Genomic DNA, 17,714 nt, shown 5'->3' with positions numbered 1-17,714 from the left:
CCTGAACTGTAAATCTTCCCACACATTGCATACACAGAGAGGATAAGAGTTATGACAGTTGCCAACAGGAAAGAAATAAATTATGATAGGAAAGTTGGAGATCTTGTGGCCAATAGCCCATCGGGGGGACAGAGGCTGGGGTCAGTCCACTAGCCTTTGGATAACACCAGGGGTAGCCCCAGCCAGAAATCCTCAGTTGCTCCAGGACTTCTTCCAGCCCCACATGACAGCTAAGTACTCCATGAAAGGAAGCTGGTTCAAACATGGCCAATATGCCAAGCAACCCATGGGTTCTCCATGTTCTCCCCAGTAAGCCTGTCCCCCAAGTCTTATATGGCTGGCAGCCACGCTAATTATTTTATGGCTGAAGGGGGTCCAGTATTTGGTTTGATTTGGTTCTTAAATGGAGGCCAATAGCCTCGGAATGAAAGGACAGAGTTGGAGTCTGCTCCTCTACTCATTGTTTCAATTAATGTTGTACGCTGGTATCCTGGATGAGGTCCCCGATATGAAATGGCTATGTTGTCTGGGGTATATACCCTGGGATTCATCATCTCACACCAGGAAAACTTAGGACATGGACACACACAAGGAGTTTAGGAGTGGAGGTTTAATAGGCAGAAGAGAAGTGAAAGAGAAACAGCTCTCTTTCTGTAGAGGGAGAGGAGTCCCCAAGCAGAAAAGACTGGCTGGCGTTGAATGCACTGGATTTTATAGTCAGGTTTGAGGAGGTGGTGTCTGATTTACATAGGGCTCACAGATTGATTTGATCAGGTATGATATTTACATAGTGCGTGGGGAAGGATGGTCACTGTACCCTAATCTTATTATGCAAATAGGCTTTCCAGTTGATCAGTGACATCTTGTCTGCTTCTTACTGTACATGTGACTGAGAAAGAAAAGGGAAGATGGAGCCGCCATCTTGAACATGTGTAGTCCGTAGTTCCTGCCGGCATTCACCCGTTCAAGCTCCCAGCTTGCTTGTTTATGTCTGCAGCTCGACTTTACAGGCTGCTCTTTCTTAGAAAATGATTTGGGGCTGCTTTTCATTAAAAAGCAAAGCCTTACCAAGGACTCCCATACCCTTACTTTCTGCCTCAGTGATTTCTTCTTAACTCCTATATTGGATATATTGTGGGTTGTTAAAAAGTGATTATGGAGTGAAGTACAAAAAAAAAAAAATAGCCATATATCAGTTCTTCCATGCAGTACAGTGGCAGAAAAGGATATGATGGCTTGGGGATTAAGAAGAAAGCAGTATGACAGAAAGATTTTTAAGATCAGAGACTACAAAGGGTCTTTCTAGCAGGGAAACTGATACTACAAGATGATATAAGAGAACGGGGGAGAGAGTACTTTGGAGTCACTGACGGCGCAGTTTCAGAAAAAATTGGGGAATTGAAAGTGAGAGCATAAGAGACGATATTAGATTTCTAATATTTCTAGATGTTTGGGGAAACATTATCCAATACAAATGCATGGTTTCTTAACATTTATTTGTAGAATGAAGCATGAAACTAACACAACATTAAGTTGTTAGAAGTTCATAGGCTTCAAAAGTAAAAGTGGCAAAATCTTTTCCCAACAGTCTATGTAATCTTTCAAAATCATACTAACTGAAAGGACAGAAAAAATAAAAAGATGTGGAAGCAAATTTGCTTCACTATCCTTTGCTGAGGGAAATGGGCACACTTCCTATGGCACCAAATCAATTTTTATCTTGGCAGAAAAACTGATTATTACAGCTACTGTGAGCCATTGTTATTATAATTGAGTGGATCATTTGTCCAGTATGTTTTTCCTAGTAAAAGAAAAACATTTGTGGTTTCTGTGGTGAATAAGAATTCTAACACCAGGAAAAAAATGCAGGCCCTCTTTTTGTTGTTGTTTTGCATATATTTGTTTGTTTGTTTCAGCACCAAATGTGGCTCCTTCAGATGTAGGAGGTGGAGGTGGAAGAAACAGAGAGCTGACCATAACATGGGCGGTAAGTATTGATGAGTTGCACATATTATAGGTTGCTGTATCTATATTTAACTTCCACCCCATTTTGTTTCTTGAAATAAATTGAGATGAAAGTGAATGCCTACTGTACAAGCAAGAATATATTACTATTTTTTTTTCTTAAATGCAAATCAGATTTTATCTGGCTTACTGTGGCTTAGTGTGTAGCTCCTATGCAAGAATGAATCCTGGATGCTAAGAGATCTGTTAGCCTAGGTGATTAAACATTCAGCTGTCTGATTCCAGAGATACTTTGATCATTGTAGTCTGGTAATCTAATTGTAATTTTAAACATTGTCTCTGGACATTCTAAATTCCAAAGATTCCATTTACAAACTTTGTATCAAAACCCATTTTTAAATTGGAGACTGCCTCCTCACTTGAAGCTTACTTTGATCACTGGTGTAATCTAGCATGATAGGTCAGTCTTAGAAGTCACCCATGGGACTAGTTACTGAGGTATCCAAAGCATTTTATTACAGTTTCATGAGTCAAAGAGTTCTGTATCAGAGACTACAATCTCTAGAAAACAATACATCTTGGCTGGATTTTTGAAATAGGAAAGATATTGGGACGGGTGGGAAAAGTTGTCTGACAAAACTGTCTGACTTAGACATCTGGCATTTATCCAGATAACATGGTTTATACAGATTCATTTATTCATTAAATACACTTAGTGTTGAATCACTGCAGATAGTCAAAGAGCACAATTTAGGCTCCAAAGGATTTTGAAGACTGTGGAAAAAATAACAGGTTTTATTCTTTGCATCGGTCAAATGGATTTATTTAATAAGTGAATGTTTAGCAAAACTTGACTCACTGTGTGCTTTGTAGTCATTTTCTATATTTAGCATTTAAATCACATTTTAAAGCAAGATCTAGCAAAAAAAAATCTGCTAATCTGAATCTTAAAATATTTATTTCTAAGTTTTACTGCCAATGAAATGTCCAAAAAATGCAAATATTATAAAAATTAGAACATTTCGCTCTTTCTCTTATGGCTTGATTTTTATAAATTCTGTGGATATCTGCTACAGAATAAGATGGGCCTTATAAAAAATTCAGTATTGGAAATTCTCCTCCAAAGATTCAAATGCAAGTTTCTGGAGATAGAGCCCGAGAGTTGTTATTTTTGAAATTTTCATAGCTGATTCTGTTATACTCTAAATTCCAAAAACTAAGTAGAGAACTATCAATAAGAAAAATGTTTAAACTATTGTAGAAATGTTAGGCTATACTATCTAATAACCTAAAATCACATACCTATACAGCTTCTACCATTTGACCTTTACACATTTCTATATCTTCCTATTTAATATAAGTATGTCCAAGCAATAGTGTTATATTTACTTCAAGGTTTTGCCTCAAGACATCTTAAATTTGATTTTCTGGTTAAAAAAAAAAAAAAGGAAATATACAATGTGCACATTTACCTAAATTGCCAAAAAAGGCTAACTGACAAGTACTCACTAGAAGTAGCTGTAAGTCAGTTTTTATTAATAATAGGTGATTAGGGCTGACATAGACTTCTTTATAAGGCAATTGACATGAGTGATAAGAAACCTTGAGAAAATGATGAAAAACCAAGCACTTGCTTTAGAATTGGAGATAGAAACCCAAAGCCATCCCCCTACAAATGAGTGCAATATTGTCCCTTCTTCCTTGTCACCTACTTTTATTCCTCTTACCAGTTTCTTTTCGATAACAAGGTAGATATTCTAGGCTAGAGTCCTATATAACTCTCTTACCATTGCCTTTCAATTCTAATGAAATTCATTTGCTCATCCCTTTAATACATATTACTTGAAGCCCTGTTCTAGGTGCTAGGGATAAAGAGGAAAACAAAACTGACAAAAACGCTGCCTTCGTAAAACGTGTATTCTAGTAGTTGAGAGAGACAATAAAGTAGATAAATAAGTAAATTGTATAGACTTTGTTAGGGTTAAAGAAAATAGGTAGGGTGTGGGACATGAAGCATTGTGTTGGAGTCTTGCAGTGGCAGAACCTGTGGTCAGAGAAAACATCGAGGTGATTTTACCTCGGGAAAGTGAAGGGGTGGGAGGAGTCACATAACATCTAGGAGAACATTCTAGGCAGAAGAAACTGAAAGGAAAAAGGCCCGGAGTGGGAGGTCCCTGAGGTGTTCTAGGAGTAGCGAGGCTACGATTTGGTAAATAAGATTATCCCATGTTTAAGCATGTTTTTCCTCTGACATTTGGAACCAGCACTAATGTATGAACTGTGTATGTTTTTACAAAGAGCACGCCTCCGTGTGTGTCATTATCCCCATAGCATTTCCTCCCTGTTACCTGTATTACTAAAACCTACTCAATCTTTTAATTTCTATCTAGCCTTTGTCAAGAGAATACCACTATGGCAACAATTTTGGTTACATAGTGGCATTTAAGCCATTTGATGGAGAAGAATGGAAAAAAGTCACAGTTACTAATCCTGATACTGGCCGATATGTCCATAAAGATGAAACCATGAGCCCTTCCACTGCATTTCAAGTTAAAGTCAAGGCCTTCAACAACAAAGGAGATGGACCTTACAGCCTAGTAGCAGTCATTAATTCAGCACAAGACGGTAGGTAAAAGAAAGACCTTCTTACCTGAGGAGGGAGGAAAAACGTATTTCTCTAGTAGGCATTTAGTTTGTTTCCTTTCAGGCCTTACTTATTAAGACCTTTTTATAGCATTATGCATTTAGTAAATGAGTACTATTTTGAACCAAATTAAACATCACCCTCTTCATCTAAATGATGAGAATGTTGCTAGAGTCTTTTTCATCATTTAGATCATGTCCATGGTATTAGGAAATCCCCATTAAAATAATTGGCTCTGACTTCCATTTTTGGGCTCTTGATTATAATTTTGTAGTCAGAAACTCTCCATACTTGAACAGAATCTCAACATGTCTGTATATTCATAAAGTTTATAATTTAAAACTTCTATAATATGGCCAGGCGCGGTGGCGCATGCCTGTAATCCCAGCACTTTGGGAGGCCGAGGCAGGCAGATCACGAGGTCAGGAGATCGAGACCATCCTGGTGAACACGGTGAAACCCCGTCTCTACTAAAAATACAGAAAAATTAGCCGGGCGTGGTGGTGGCCACCTGTAGTCCCAGCTACGTGGGAGGCTGAGGCAGGAAAATGGCATGAACCTGGGAGGCGGAGCTTGCAGTGAGCTGAGATGGTGCCACTGCACTCCAGCCTGGGCAACAGAGCGACACTCCATCTCAAAAAAAAAAAAAAAAAAAAAAAATTAGCTGGCCATGGTGGCAGGTGCCTGTAGTCGCAGCTACTCGGGAGGCTGAGGCGGGAGAATGGCGTGAACCCGGGAGGCGGAGCTTGCAGTGAGCCGAGATCACGCCACTGCACTCCAGAGTGGGGGACAGAGCAAGACTCCGTCTCAAAAAAAAAAAAAAAAAAAAAAATTCTGTAACGTATATATTATATATATTATTTGTAAAACGGCCCCAAATTCTAACCTAAAAATGTGTTTAATTGTAGCATTTACGTAACTTTTTATTACAATACAGAACACAAATTTTTTAAAAGGGAATCTAGACATAATTATATGAAAAAGAGGTCAGTTGAAATTGTTTTCTTGAAAAGGGAAAAATTTGTCCTGTAGGGCATTTAGGAAAAAAACAATGCTAATACCAGCTCTTTTTGTTTTTCTAGAAACTTTAACTTAACTAAGCATGGTCATAGAAGACTTTATATATTTATACAAATGATACACAGTTTTAGATTGAGCATAATTACATTATTTTCTCTGATTTCTGTTTAAGCTGCTATACTTTTGTTATTTATATTCTTGTTAAAAATAATACCTTTCTGGCCTGGCATGGTGGCTCACGCCTGTAATCCCAGCACTTTGGGAGGCTGAGGCAGGCGGATCACCTGAGGTTGGGAGTTCGAGACCAGTGTGACCAACATGGAGAAGCCCTGTCTCTACTAAAACTACAAAATGAGCCAGGATTGGTGGCACATGTCTGTAATGCCAGCTACTTGGGAGGCTGAGGCAAGAGAATCGCTTGGACCCAGGAGGTGAAGTTGCCGTGAGCCGAGATCAGGCCACTGCACTCCAGCCTGGGCAACAAAAGCGAAAGTCCATCTCAAAAAATAAAATAATAATAATAATAATAATAATAATAGCTTTCTTTATTCATGTGCACTGTGTAAATAATTAATGACTAGAAAAACAAATAGAGATGTCATTGCCTTCTGATCTTTGGCAATGTACATTTACCCTTGGCCAAGTTTCTCTTTGCACATGTGTGAGAAGCACAAATAGAAGAGCTTGAAAACTAAAGGCGTGTGAGGTACTCTTCTATTATTAGAGGAAATGGGCTCTATTGGTTCACCCAACTTCCATTGTTTTCACTCCAAAATAGACATTTAGCCATGCCTTATACCTCAACAGAAATTCTCATGTATATTCGTCAGTCACAGAATTACTAGTTTTAGTATTTGTTAAAAATGTAATATATAATTAAATCATCCTATGATCTTTACTTTTATTAAACGCCATTGTATTCTATATATGTATGTCATAATACCATGTCATATGTCTTAAATATACATAACAAAATTTAATATAAAAGGTAGTTATTCATATATGTAAAAGTATATATGTGTGTATATATAAGTATATATGTATATATTTAAAATTATATATATACTTTTTACTATATTTTTTACTGCATACAAAAGTATGTGTATTTTAATATATGTGTGTGTGTGTATGTGTATGTGTGTATTTTTTTACTTTTAAGTTAGCACAACCAAATATGTCAAAAGAATAAAATGTAGAAATAATTTGTTTATTATCAAACAGTGGAAAAGTCCTGATGACAAACTTATATTCTCTATGCTTGTGCTCATTCAGCAGAAATATGATAACTTGGCTGAGCGCGGTGGCTCATGCCTATAATCCTAGCACTTTGGGAGGTCGAGGTGGGTGGATCACCTGAAGTCAGGAGTTTGAGACTAGCCTGACCAACATGGAGAAACCCTATCTCTACTAAAAATACAAAATTAGCCAGGTGTTGTAGCACAAGCCTGTAATCTCAGCTACTCAGGAGGCTGAGGCAGGAGAATCACTTGAACCTGGGAGGTGGAGGTTGTGGTGAACCGAGATCGCGCCATTGCACTCCAGCCTGGGCAACAAGAGCGAAACTCCATCTCAAAAACAAAACAAAACAAAACAAAACAAAACAACAATGAAATATGATGACTTCACTCAGTTTTAATAATTTGAAGAACGAGTACATCTTACAGATAAAATGAGTGTCTTAAGCATTTTACAAGTTACCTTCTCACCTTTTTACTGCTTTACTCGATGCTAAAATAAGTTTTCAGGCAAATAGCTTGTCATCTATTTAGTCATGGCTATTTGTATTTAATTATATTTCTTTCCTAAATATTTCATGAGTCTCATAAAACTTTCATGTGTTGAAACTTGTATAAGTGTTAATCTCTTCTTCCACTGCTGAGAAATCAATCATAGTGCTACACGTTTGGCTTGTTTTGGAAAGTCAACAGTGTTCATGTGTAGAACATTTTTAAACATTAAATAGGATTATGGCATTTTAATGAAAGACAATAAAAATTGATCACCCCTGCTTAAAGCCTTCATTGGTTTCTTTGTGTAAATTTCATAAGGGATGTCAGTTACTTTTTTTCCGTGAACAGAGACCTTTTTGATACATATTTGACTTGATGCCCAGTTGGAAGATTAGACATATAAAAGCTTTCTTGAGCCCAGAAAACAGTGGATGTTACAACTTGTTTCAAAGGCTCTTAAAAATTTTTTTTTAAAGATCTTAGCTTGAACATAAAAAGGGAAGTTTTATTAATAATATTGCTGTTTATAGTTAGTTCACACAAATAGCAAATAAGAGAAAATGTATTATATTGAACAATTTTCTATAATTCCAAATTTCTTATTTCTGATAATATAGAGTTGATAGCTAAATATTAATAATTTTAATTTGCATCAACAGGCTTTCTTAAGCATATCAGTTGAGAGAAATTAAAAAAATAGTTTTTTTTTGCTCACAGATGTAATAGAAATTGATGAAACTTTCTGTATTTGGTAAAAGTGTGTGTGGGAATGTGTATGTGTATATGTCTATATTAACATTTATGTAAATGAATGTGTGTGTGCACATGTATCACTAATGCCATAAAATAAAGTAACATTAGAAAAATACAGGAAGAGGTAATAAAATAATTGCACTTAGTTTGAAAATATTAAAGCTATTTTAGAAACATTAAAATTAAAGTATGGTCCAACATCATTCATATAGCAAATGATGCTATTCGAATTTCTTAAATGTAAATATCTCACTAATAATATAATGTTCTCATAAAATTTCAGCTCCCAGTGAAGCCCCAACAGAAGTAGGTGTAAAAGTCTTATCATCTTCTGAGATATCTGTTCATTGGGAACATGTTTTAGAAAAAATAGTGGAAAGCTATCAGGTACGTTAAATTTTTATCAAACTAAATACATTTATTCATAAATATATAAGCATACGTTTTCAAATGTGTTGTATGTTTCAATGTCCCATTAATTTATGTGGCAACTAATACTTTATTCTCTGTGTCTAGTATTGTGGTCATATATAAGTTAATTGTTAAGAATAAAACAGGGGTTCCTAACTGGCCTATCTAGGGGAGATGTAAAGAAACCTAAGTCCTGGCAAACAATTGGCCAAAATAAAAACTATGGTAATAACACTTATGATTACCCAAGGTCTTTTTAGGAAAACATTCTCATAAAAAGCTAGTGAATCTCAAGTTTTTTGGAAAGCATTTTGGTAATTTATAGAAGCATCCTGAAAATAGTCATCCTCTTTGAGTCAGTAGTTCCATTACGAAAAGTCCCTCCAAAGTAAACAATTTTAAATATACCGAATATGTCTTATGTTATCTATGAAGTAACAATCAAAATGACCCAAATAAAACTTCCCTTGAGCTTAATTTTAAAGAACCAGTAAGAATCAGTCAGATGCAAATGAGAAAACTTGTCTTAGTCAAGGGAGTAAAAACTGGAAAATCAAAACTAGAGAGATTAGTTAGGGTCTTTAATACAATGCTAATGCAATTTAGACTGAGTTTTGTAGGAAATGTGAAATCATCATCTCACATTTTTAAGTGCAAGAAGTGAAAATTCAAAGGAATTAACATGGTTTTTCCTTTACAGATGGGCAAATGGATACCAAAGAGATTTGACAACTTGCCTGAGTTGTCACTTACAGAAAGTGTCAGAGCAGTGTCTAAAACTCAAGTTGTCTGATTCAAAGTTTGGGGTTTTATTGCCACACATCACAGACTTCTCTGTTTTTTTTTTCAGTGAGTGCTGTCTAGGGCTGCCTCTCCACCCACCCCACTCCCCCAGCCAGCTTGCATTCTCAGCTTCAGCACCCTCCCTTCTCCCTTGTCCATGGAATATTAGCCCCATGAGGGCAGGGTATTGTTCTATTCTCAGTGCCATGCAAGACCAGTGCTGAGCACCTGGCAGGCTCTAAATAGATATTCATTGAATACTGATAGGAATAATGAAGTATGATTAAATAAAATGTTACAATTGGGCTTTCTCAAGGCCATGTTTCTGAGATGTAGCTGTAAAAGAAACTCAAGGCTTTGAGCAGACACACCCAGACCAAAAGGAAGCTTTTTTTTTTTTTGGCACAATAGGTTATAATTTGGGAAGATCTTAAAGAGCCCTCAGATCATCTATGCAAGGGTTCAGCTGAATTTATTACAGAACACAGAAGAGTAGACTGGGAATAATTAGACTGAGAATACCCAATATTCATAACTTACTAACCTGACAATTGTGTTTGTGGCTAGTAGGAAAGAGAGTAATTCACTAGATGTTACAAACCCCTGTAATAAATACGCCTGAGGTATCTTTGGGAGAAGACATCAATGTGTAGAGCTTGGAAAGTAAAATTTTGGAGCACAGGATTTTTTTCTTCTTTTATATTATTTATTTCTAACTAATAAATATTGAAAAAAGGATAATTTAACATATAACCCATATCATTGAGTCAAAATGCCAAATATATGACATATTTTACTTTATTTAAAACATGCTAGAAAATTATATATTATCTTTGTTAATGCCAAGAATTATATATTGACGATTTGCTTACTTTTAACAAGAAGAAGACAAAAGAAATAAGAGGTAGGAAGCAACATAGTGGAACCAATGATTCAGATAATAATTAAATTAAATATGCTTTTTTAATTGGGAACTAAACCTTGATTAAGGATTTTCACATAGTCAGTAAAAAGTAATCTTTATCAAAGAAGATTTTTTTCAAATGATAATTTCAAGGGAAAAGTATGTACCATGAGGAGTTGGTTTCACAGATGTCTGACCTTTTCCAACTTACATTAAGTAAAAACTTATGCACTTTGCTGCTGAGCAAACATGGGTTTATATTTCAGCTCTGTCACTTAAGAATTTTGTAGAAAATTGATTTGAACTTTGAGTTTCCTCACCTATAAAGTGAGAAAGTAACCACTGCCTCATAGAACTGTTATGTGAAAGATATTAAATAACCTGTATTTAAGAATTTTCCCTGTTTATGTCATTGGGCATTCCAAGATGGTGGTGATGATGATGATGCTGATGGCAGTGAGGAAGATGATGATGATGTTAATGATGAAAAGACTGATAACACGTCTTGAGTTCTTATTGTGCTAAACACTTAACTAAGCTCATTTTATTAAATCCACACAACCCTAGAGGATAGACACTATTATTATCCCTATTTTAGAGATGAAGAACTTGAGGATTAGAAATGTTTGTCTGAGTAATAATTGTCATAATCAGATTTTAATCTAGTTCTTGCCTCTCCAGAGAACGGTTGATTAAAATTGCTGGAAGTAAATCATAGAATTATTCTTTCCATTCATTCTTTCTTAAAATCCTTTTAAACCTTTTACACAGGGTCTTGGATATCAAAGAGACAAGCACGAACACTTAAAAGAGAAAAATCCATATTATTTATTGTTCTGCAGGAAATGCTCCTGTGACTGTGGCCGGTAGGGGGGAGGGGGGTCTTGACTGACTATAATGTGGTTATTGTTTCCATTTTAAAATATGATGGGAGAAGCCAATGGTTTAACAAGATAGATGATGGTGAAAACCAATACCCCAATGCACTTCCCATGAAAATGTACGATGGATCTCTATTTTTCTGTGTATAAAGATACACAGAAAGAAAGCAGCACATTGAAAACATAAAATATAAAGCTGGAAAGCCCTGACTCCTGCCTGATTGACACCATCTCAAGGTTCATTTCCTGACATTTCAAATGAGAATTGTGAGCAATTGAATTTAAAGACAATCTCTTCCCTTGTGGTTTTAAAGTGTATCTCAGTAGAATGTTTATGTCACTTAGTATTTTTTTAACTTACTTGGTTAAAGAGCTCCCCACTTTCAATCTTAATACCCAGCGAGTTTTTCTATAGTGTAGGTAAGCTAGAAGAATACAAGAAGTCTTTCTTATCAAGGGCATTTTGGAACTTTGGGCTCTTGCCCAGGAATCCACAAAAGACTTAGTTTGCTCACACAGTGGGTAAAATATTCACTTAATTAATTTAACAAAAATGAGTAAAATAGGCTACCAGGAATAATGAATGCAAAAACTTTAGCAGCTGAATTAGAGATTAATGCAGATGACTGATTTCAGTCATCATAAAAGATGAACAATCCTGTATAGTCTACTCAAATATTTTTAAAGTTTAAATTATTATGGTGAGCTGAAACTGATTACTTAGAAAGTGCTTTATTTTCTTATTTTGGAGAAGACATCCGTTTTGGTCTGGATCTCTTTGAAACAGAGCCTCAAACAAAGATGTGGAGAAAGGTTGTTTATTATTGTTGTTAATTGTTTGTTTTCAATATGATCCTAGGAAGCAGGTATGAGGAAAAGGCAGAGTGAACAGGAAAGAGGGGAGCTCAGATAAAAATGTGCTATTTGTCTTGTTGGCAACCACTGTGGGCAACTGGTACTCCATCCCTTGAGACCTTTGAGGAGTTTTATAAATGTGCCTCTGAAGCTGCCCTGCCTGGGATGAAAAGGGAAGCATTCATCCACTTCTGAATGTTCAGAAATGTGCTCATTCAACACATAAACCTCACTTTTGTGAAGTGAATTTGAGCCATCCTGTTGCACTTCATAATAGTTTCTTACATGTTTATGTAAATAAAAAATGCAGGAGTATATTATTATTAGACATTTCAATCTAGGCATTTTGGTTAATTGTGAAATTACAATCCCATTATTTTATAGACAGGGCATCTAAAATATGTAAAATTTCAGGATAGTTACAAATAATCCTTTTCTTTTTATTCTTATATTACATATAACATATTTTTATTCATTTTATTCATACCTTAGGTATAATTATAAATCTTGAATGCAGAAAAAGCCTGTATTTAAAGATGAAAATTATAATCCATAACTTTTCTTAAACTTTAAGAGAAAAAGAATCCTGTAATTATTTGACAAAAGTAATCATTTCTAATAAAAAAATCGATAACTTTTAAAAAAATTATTTTATGGGTAAATAATTTCTACAGTTTATTCTGTTATTAGATATATTTCTTTGATATCTAGCTTCTATATGGGTTCAAAGGAAATAACATTAGATACTTCTGAAAGGAGCTAGAAGAAAGTATTACTTTAGCGTGTTCTAGGCCACATAGTAACTATTTTTATCCAGCAAAATTATATTCCTCTCCAACTGCTTTAAGAATGGCTCAGAACAAGTTTGAAATCATGCAAACAGAAGTAAAAGAGGAAATAAATGATAAAAATTATAGTGAGAAATACTTCCAAATGGAGACCACTTTTATATTTTGAAAGTAAGTCTGCTGCAAAGTTTTTGGGATTTTTAAATTTTTTATTTTTATTTTTTTTTAGTCAGTGTAAAACTATTTTGGGCAATGAAGTAAGACTTTGATTCGCTTTTGGCATCTTTAGTCATTCCTGCCCTGTATGCTCTACTATATTCTAAGGCTGATAAAAGGGTAGATATCATTAAGAAACATTTGAAAATATGATGATCAGCCAACACCAATGGTAATAGAACCAGTTGAAGAGAACTTTTCATAGCTGAAGACTCTAAATCATGGCAAAATATAACTCATCCTGAATGTTTGCAGATTCGGTATTGGGCTGCCCATGACAAAGAAGAAGCTGCAAACAGAGTTCAAGTCACCAGCCAAGAGTACTCGGCCAGGCTCGAGAACCTTCTGCCAGACACCCAGTATTTTATAGAAGTCGGGGCCTGCAATAGTGCAGGGTGTGGACCTCCAAGTGACATGATTGAGGCTTTCACCAAGAAAGCACGTGAGTCTCACGTTTTGTTTTTAGACTTGTCAAAAACTACCACTGGATTCAATCATGATACGAATATATTTGAAGGAAATTTCCTACCTAGATACCTGAGCACATTTTTCAATATCCTTTACAGCCACACAAGATTTCCCTTAAAACGTGAATTATTGTAGATGATGAAAAAATGTGAAAAATACCCTCACACATTAAATATTCCATTATAGAAATAAAGTTAGAGAACTATCCTTTTGTAAAGGCTGTCCTCTCAAATTCTTTGCCATTAACTTGTCTTTACCCTGTACTTATTAATTTAAACATTGTTTTCATAGGAGTACCTCAACAGCATGTGAAAACTAAAATTCTGCTTATTTTTACATGCTTTAATTTATAAACCTCTGTCATTGCACAGTGCAATGCAAGTTTAATGTGTAGCATTATGCTTACTCTCTTATTACTGTATGTTCTAGTACTGTATGTTTTAGGTGGTTCATAAAACAAGAACACCTATCCCTGCTCACGTTCTGGTCATTCTAATCTCTCTGGGTTCATTTTGATATCTCTGTTCTTGAACCCAAGTGGAATAAGTAAAAAGGAGAATTTGTATGTAGGACTCTAGGGAATGTCTCAAGAATCTGAAGATGTGATTACCATTAGAGTGTGAAAATTTATGAAATTCACTTTGGGACAGAGACTCTCCCAGTGAGATGACAGAATGTAGTGACAAGAACTAGAATTTGGTGTCTAACATGTGTTTGAGATCTGTCTCTGCCACTTGCTAAATGTATGACAATAGATAAATTACCTATTTAAACCTCAGTTTTCTAATTTGTAAAAGGAGCATTCATTTTTGTTCTTTTTCCATTTGTTCATGTATTTATTCATTCATCAAAAATATGCTGTGTGCTCAGCACTATTCTTGATGGTGAGGATACAAAAGGGATCAAACCAGTCTAAGGTGCTCTTCTCGCATGGTTTACAAGCTAATGAAATGAGATAGAAACTTCAAACAAACACAAACTCTGACAAATAAATAAGTGGGATTAAAGCAGCTGACAGGGCAATAAAACGAATAAATAGACAAAAGTAAAGTGACTTAGATAAAAGTGAAATTCTGATTGGGTGGCCAGGAAAGGCCTCTGAGAAGATGCCAGTTAAGCTATGATTTGAGTGATAAATGATAAGAAGAACCCACTATGTGAATAGCTTTAGGCAGAGCCTTAAGGTTCTTTGCACTCTAAGTAGTACAAAACCTTAAGGTGAAGAGCACTTAAAATATTTTAGGTGTGGAAAGGCCACTGGGTCCAGGGCATAGGTTCTGAGTAAGGAGGGGGAAGTGTTCTGGGGCCCAATTACAGAGAACCTTGTAAGTAATTGTGATGAGTTTGAGTTCTTTCTAAACATGATAAGAAGCCATTGAAAGATTTTAAAACAGAGGGTGATATCTAATTTATGATGTTGTTTTTTAAAAAATCATTCTGGCTTCTGTACAGAAAATGGATTGTGGTGGGTTAACAGTGGAAGCAGAAAAGCCAGTTAGGAGACTATTTCAGCAGTCAAGGAGAGAATTGATAGTGGCTAGCACTAAGTGAAAATGGAGACAGAAGTGGAAAGTTTTCTGTAGGCAGAGTTGACAACTTGCTGCCAATCTGGATGTTGGCAATGAGTGGGATGAGAGACTAAATACCAAATTTCTGCTTGAGAAACTAGGGGGTTGGTTGTGCCATTTGCTGACGATGGCAAAGACTCATCGGAGAAAGATTTGAGGATACTAGACATTATATTACATTTGAAAACTGTATTACATTTGAGAAATCTTTTAGAGACTCAAGTAGAAATAGGCTGATATCTGCCTAGACAGAGAGACCTATAGCCACATATGTCTAGAGGTTGAAAGAGAGATTAGGGCTAGAGACAGAAATGTGAATATTTAAAGCCATGGGCCTAAGTGTCAGTACTTAGGGAAGATCCACAGAGAGAGTAGAAAAGGTACATAGATGAAGTCCTAAATCATCCAACAGTTACAAGTTGACAGAGGGAGCCAGCTAAGCATGAATAATGGGAAGCAGCAGCCCATGAGGTAGAAGGAAAACCCAGTTGTTAAGATCTGAATTTAAGAAAAAATGAGAGATTCAAGAAAGAAGATGGTCAATTCTGTGAAATGCTCCAAAAATGTTAAATTTAAAAAAGAATAAACAAGTGACATTAGATTTAACCAAGTGGAGGTGATTGATGACCTTGCAAATAGCAATTTCTAAAGACTAGTGGAGAAAGAAACCCAAGTGGAGCATGATGAGAAGAGAATAAAAGTCATATTACCTAGCTCACAGGGCCATGGGGTAGATTAAATGGACTCATGGATGTAAAGTGCTTAGCATAGTGCCTGGCATATAGTAAACACTTATTAAAACTAGATGGTGGTGGTCATTATCATCAGCATTATAATACCTGATGCAATAGAGTATGCAGAATTGAGACTGGATATAGTGACCACTGATTGCATATTACTACCTTTCACAGCTCCTAGCCAGCCTCCAAGGATCATCAGTTCAGTAAGGTCTGGTTCACGCTATATAATCACCTGGGATCATGTCGTTGCACTGTCAAATGAATCTACAGTGACGGGATATAAGGTATATACAAATAGTGATGATTAATGTTTGCAATTCTTGCTGTTTCAGTGAAACCCAAGATGGGTTTCTTTTCTTTTTTTGAGATGGAATTTTGCTCTGTCACCCAGACCAGAGTGCAGTGGTACAATCTTGGCTCATTGCAGCCTCCGCTTCCTGGGTTCAAGTGATTCTCCTGCCTCAGCCTCCCAAGTAGATGGGATTACAGGTGCCCACACCCACGCCCGGCTAATTTTTGTATTTTTAGTAGAGACAGGGTTTCACAGTCTTGGCCAGGGTGGTCTCAAACTCCTGACCCCAAATTATCCACCTACCTCAACTTCCCAAAGTGCTGGGATTACAGGCATGAGCCACCACGGCTGGCCCCATTCAGCTTTCTTATTCTATTTAATAGTTGTAGAGCAGAATCAGATAATGTAGTGCCATGATACATTTTGAAATGGAAAACATTATCTTCAGTGAATTTCAGCAAAATGTTATGTCAAAAGTGTAAAATAAGTAGAATACTTTAAAGATAAAATAGAATAATCAGAGCTTAAGGAGGAGAGAGAACGAAACTATTTTTGTTTGGCAATGATTATGATAGGGTTGCCCAGCACCCAGAAAACTCCTTGATAAACTGAGTTACTGTTTATAAGTGAATAAAAAGGAGAAAAGCTTATTTTAAATATATTCTTTATGTCACACACTATCACATTTTTCACTGGATACCAAATTTTATGGAAAATGGTAAAAATAAAAATTGAGAGACAATTTTCAGACCATTTCAATATATTTTAAAAGTTCTCATTTTGGACTTTTTTCTTAAAAAGACTCATTCTTTCTATATTTTTATTTTGGGTCATCTCAAAAAATAAAATTCAGATGCTTAAGTCACATCGCCTTGGATAATCCTACAAACTTGCAAAAATCAACTATTGTGAATTGAAACTAACATGATTTTTTTCATCTAGTTTTAAATTTATTTTTTCCTCTTGTTTTAAACTTATTACTTTTTGTTAATCAAAGTGTAAGCATTTTTATTCTGGTTTTAGTGTTAGAGCATTGGCTCATTATTATGACTTTACTGCATATTTACATTTCTGTACTTTATAAGGTACTCTACAGACCTGATGGCCAGCATGATGGCAAGCTGTATTCAACTCACAAACACTCCATAGAAGTCCCAATCCCCAGAGATGGAGAATACGTTGTGGAGGTTCGCGCGCACAGTGATGGAGGAGATGGAGTGGTGTCTCAAGTCAAAATTTCAGGTAAGTGAGTCATTTAAGACACATTTCAACTAAGTACTTGTGAGTTTCTAGACCCTGTGGATTCCCAAGGGTAGGGATAAGCCTGATACTCACACCAGTGTCTGTATTTTCCTAAGTAGATTGGACATATCAAGGATTCCCTGAAACTTGGTATTTCTCCTCTTATGAGTCACAAAAGTAAGTCTGTGACGTACCACATACTTCTTGATTATTATCTGGATGTCAAAGCACAGTTGAAATCTTTCAGACATAAGACGAACGAGTTTTTGGAATCCAATATACAGTATGGGACGTATTAGTTTATTTGATTGTGGTAATCATTATATAATGTATACATATATCAAATCTTCATGTTGTTCACCTTGAATATATTTAATCTTTGTCAGTTAAATATTTTCAAATAAAAAGCACAATTAAAATGGCATAATTTATTGAATACTATATAATACTAGGC

General features: G+C 35.6%; 1 protein-coding gene across 7 annotated transcripts in view; it reads left to right on the top strand.

Annotated features, from left to right (window-relative positions):
- Window positions 1-17,714, top strand: part of CNTN1 (contactin 1) — a 384,511-nt gene that overhangs the window by 324,294 nt on the left and 42,503 nt on the right. For all 7 annotated transcript variants that reach the window (XM_003825727.4, XM_055095741.2, XM_055095740.2 and 4 more), the window contains 6 exons: window positions 1,917-1,987; window positions 4,356-4,590; window positions 8,396-8,499; window positions 13,206-13,392; window positions 15,898-16,010; window positions 17,104-17,260. In XM_003825727.4, coding sequence (XP_003825775.3) covers window positions 1,917-1,987; window positions 4,356-4,590; window positions 8,396-8,499; window positions 13,206-13,392; window positions 15,898-16,010; window positions 17,104-17,260 — 867 coding nt within the window. The remainder of the gene's footprint in view (window positions 1-1,916; window positions 1,988-4,355; window positions 4,591-8,395; window positions 8,500-13,205; window positions 13,393-15,897; window positions 16,011-17,103; window positions 17,261-17,714) is intronic.

This window comes from Pan paniscus, chromosome 10 (genome assembly GCF_029289425.2).
Source record: "Pan paniscus chromosome 10, NHGRI_mPanPan1-v2.0_pri, whole genome shotgun sequence".
Classification (NCBI taxonomy): domain Eukaryota; kingdom Metazoa; phylum Chordata; class Mammalia; order Primates; family Hominidae; genus Pan; species Pan paniscus.
Note: the sequence above shows the minus strand (reverse complement) of the source record. Positions and strands in the feature narration are given on the sequence as shown.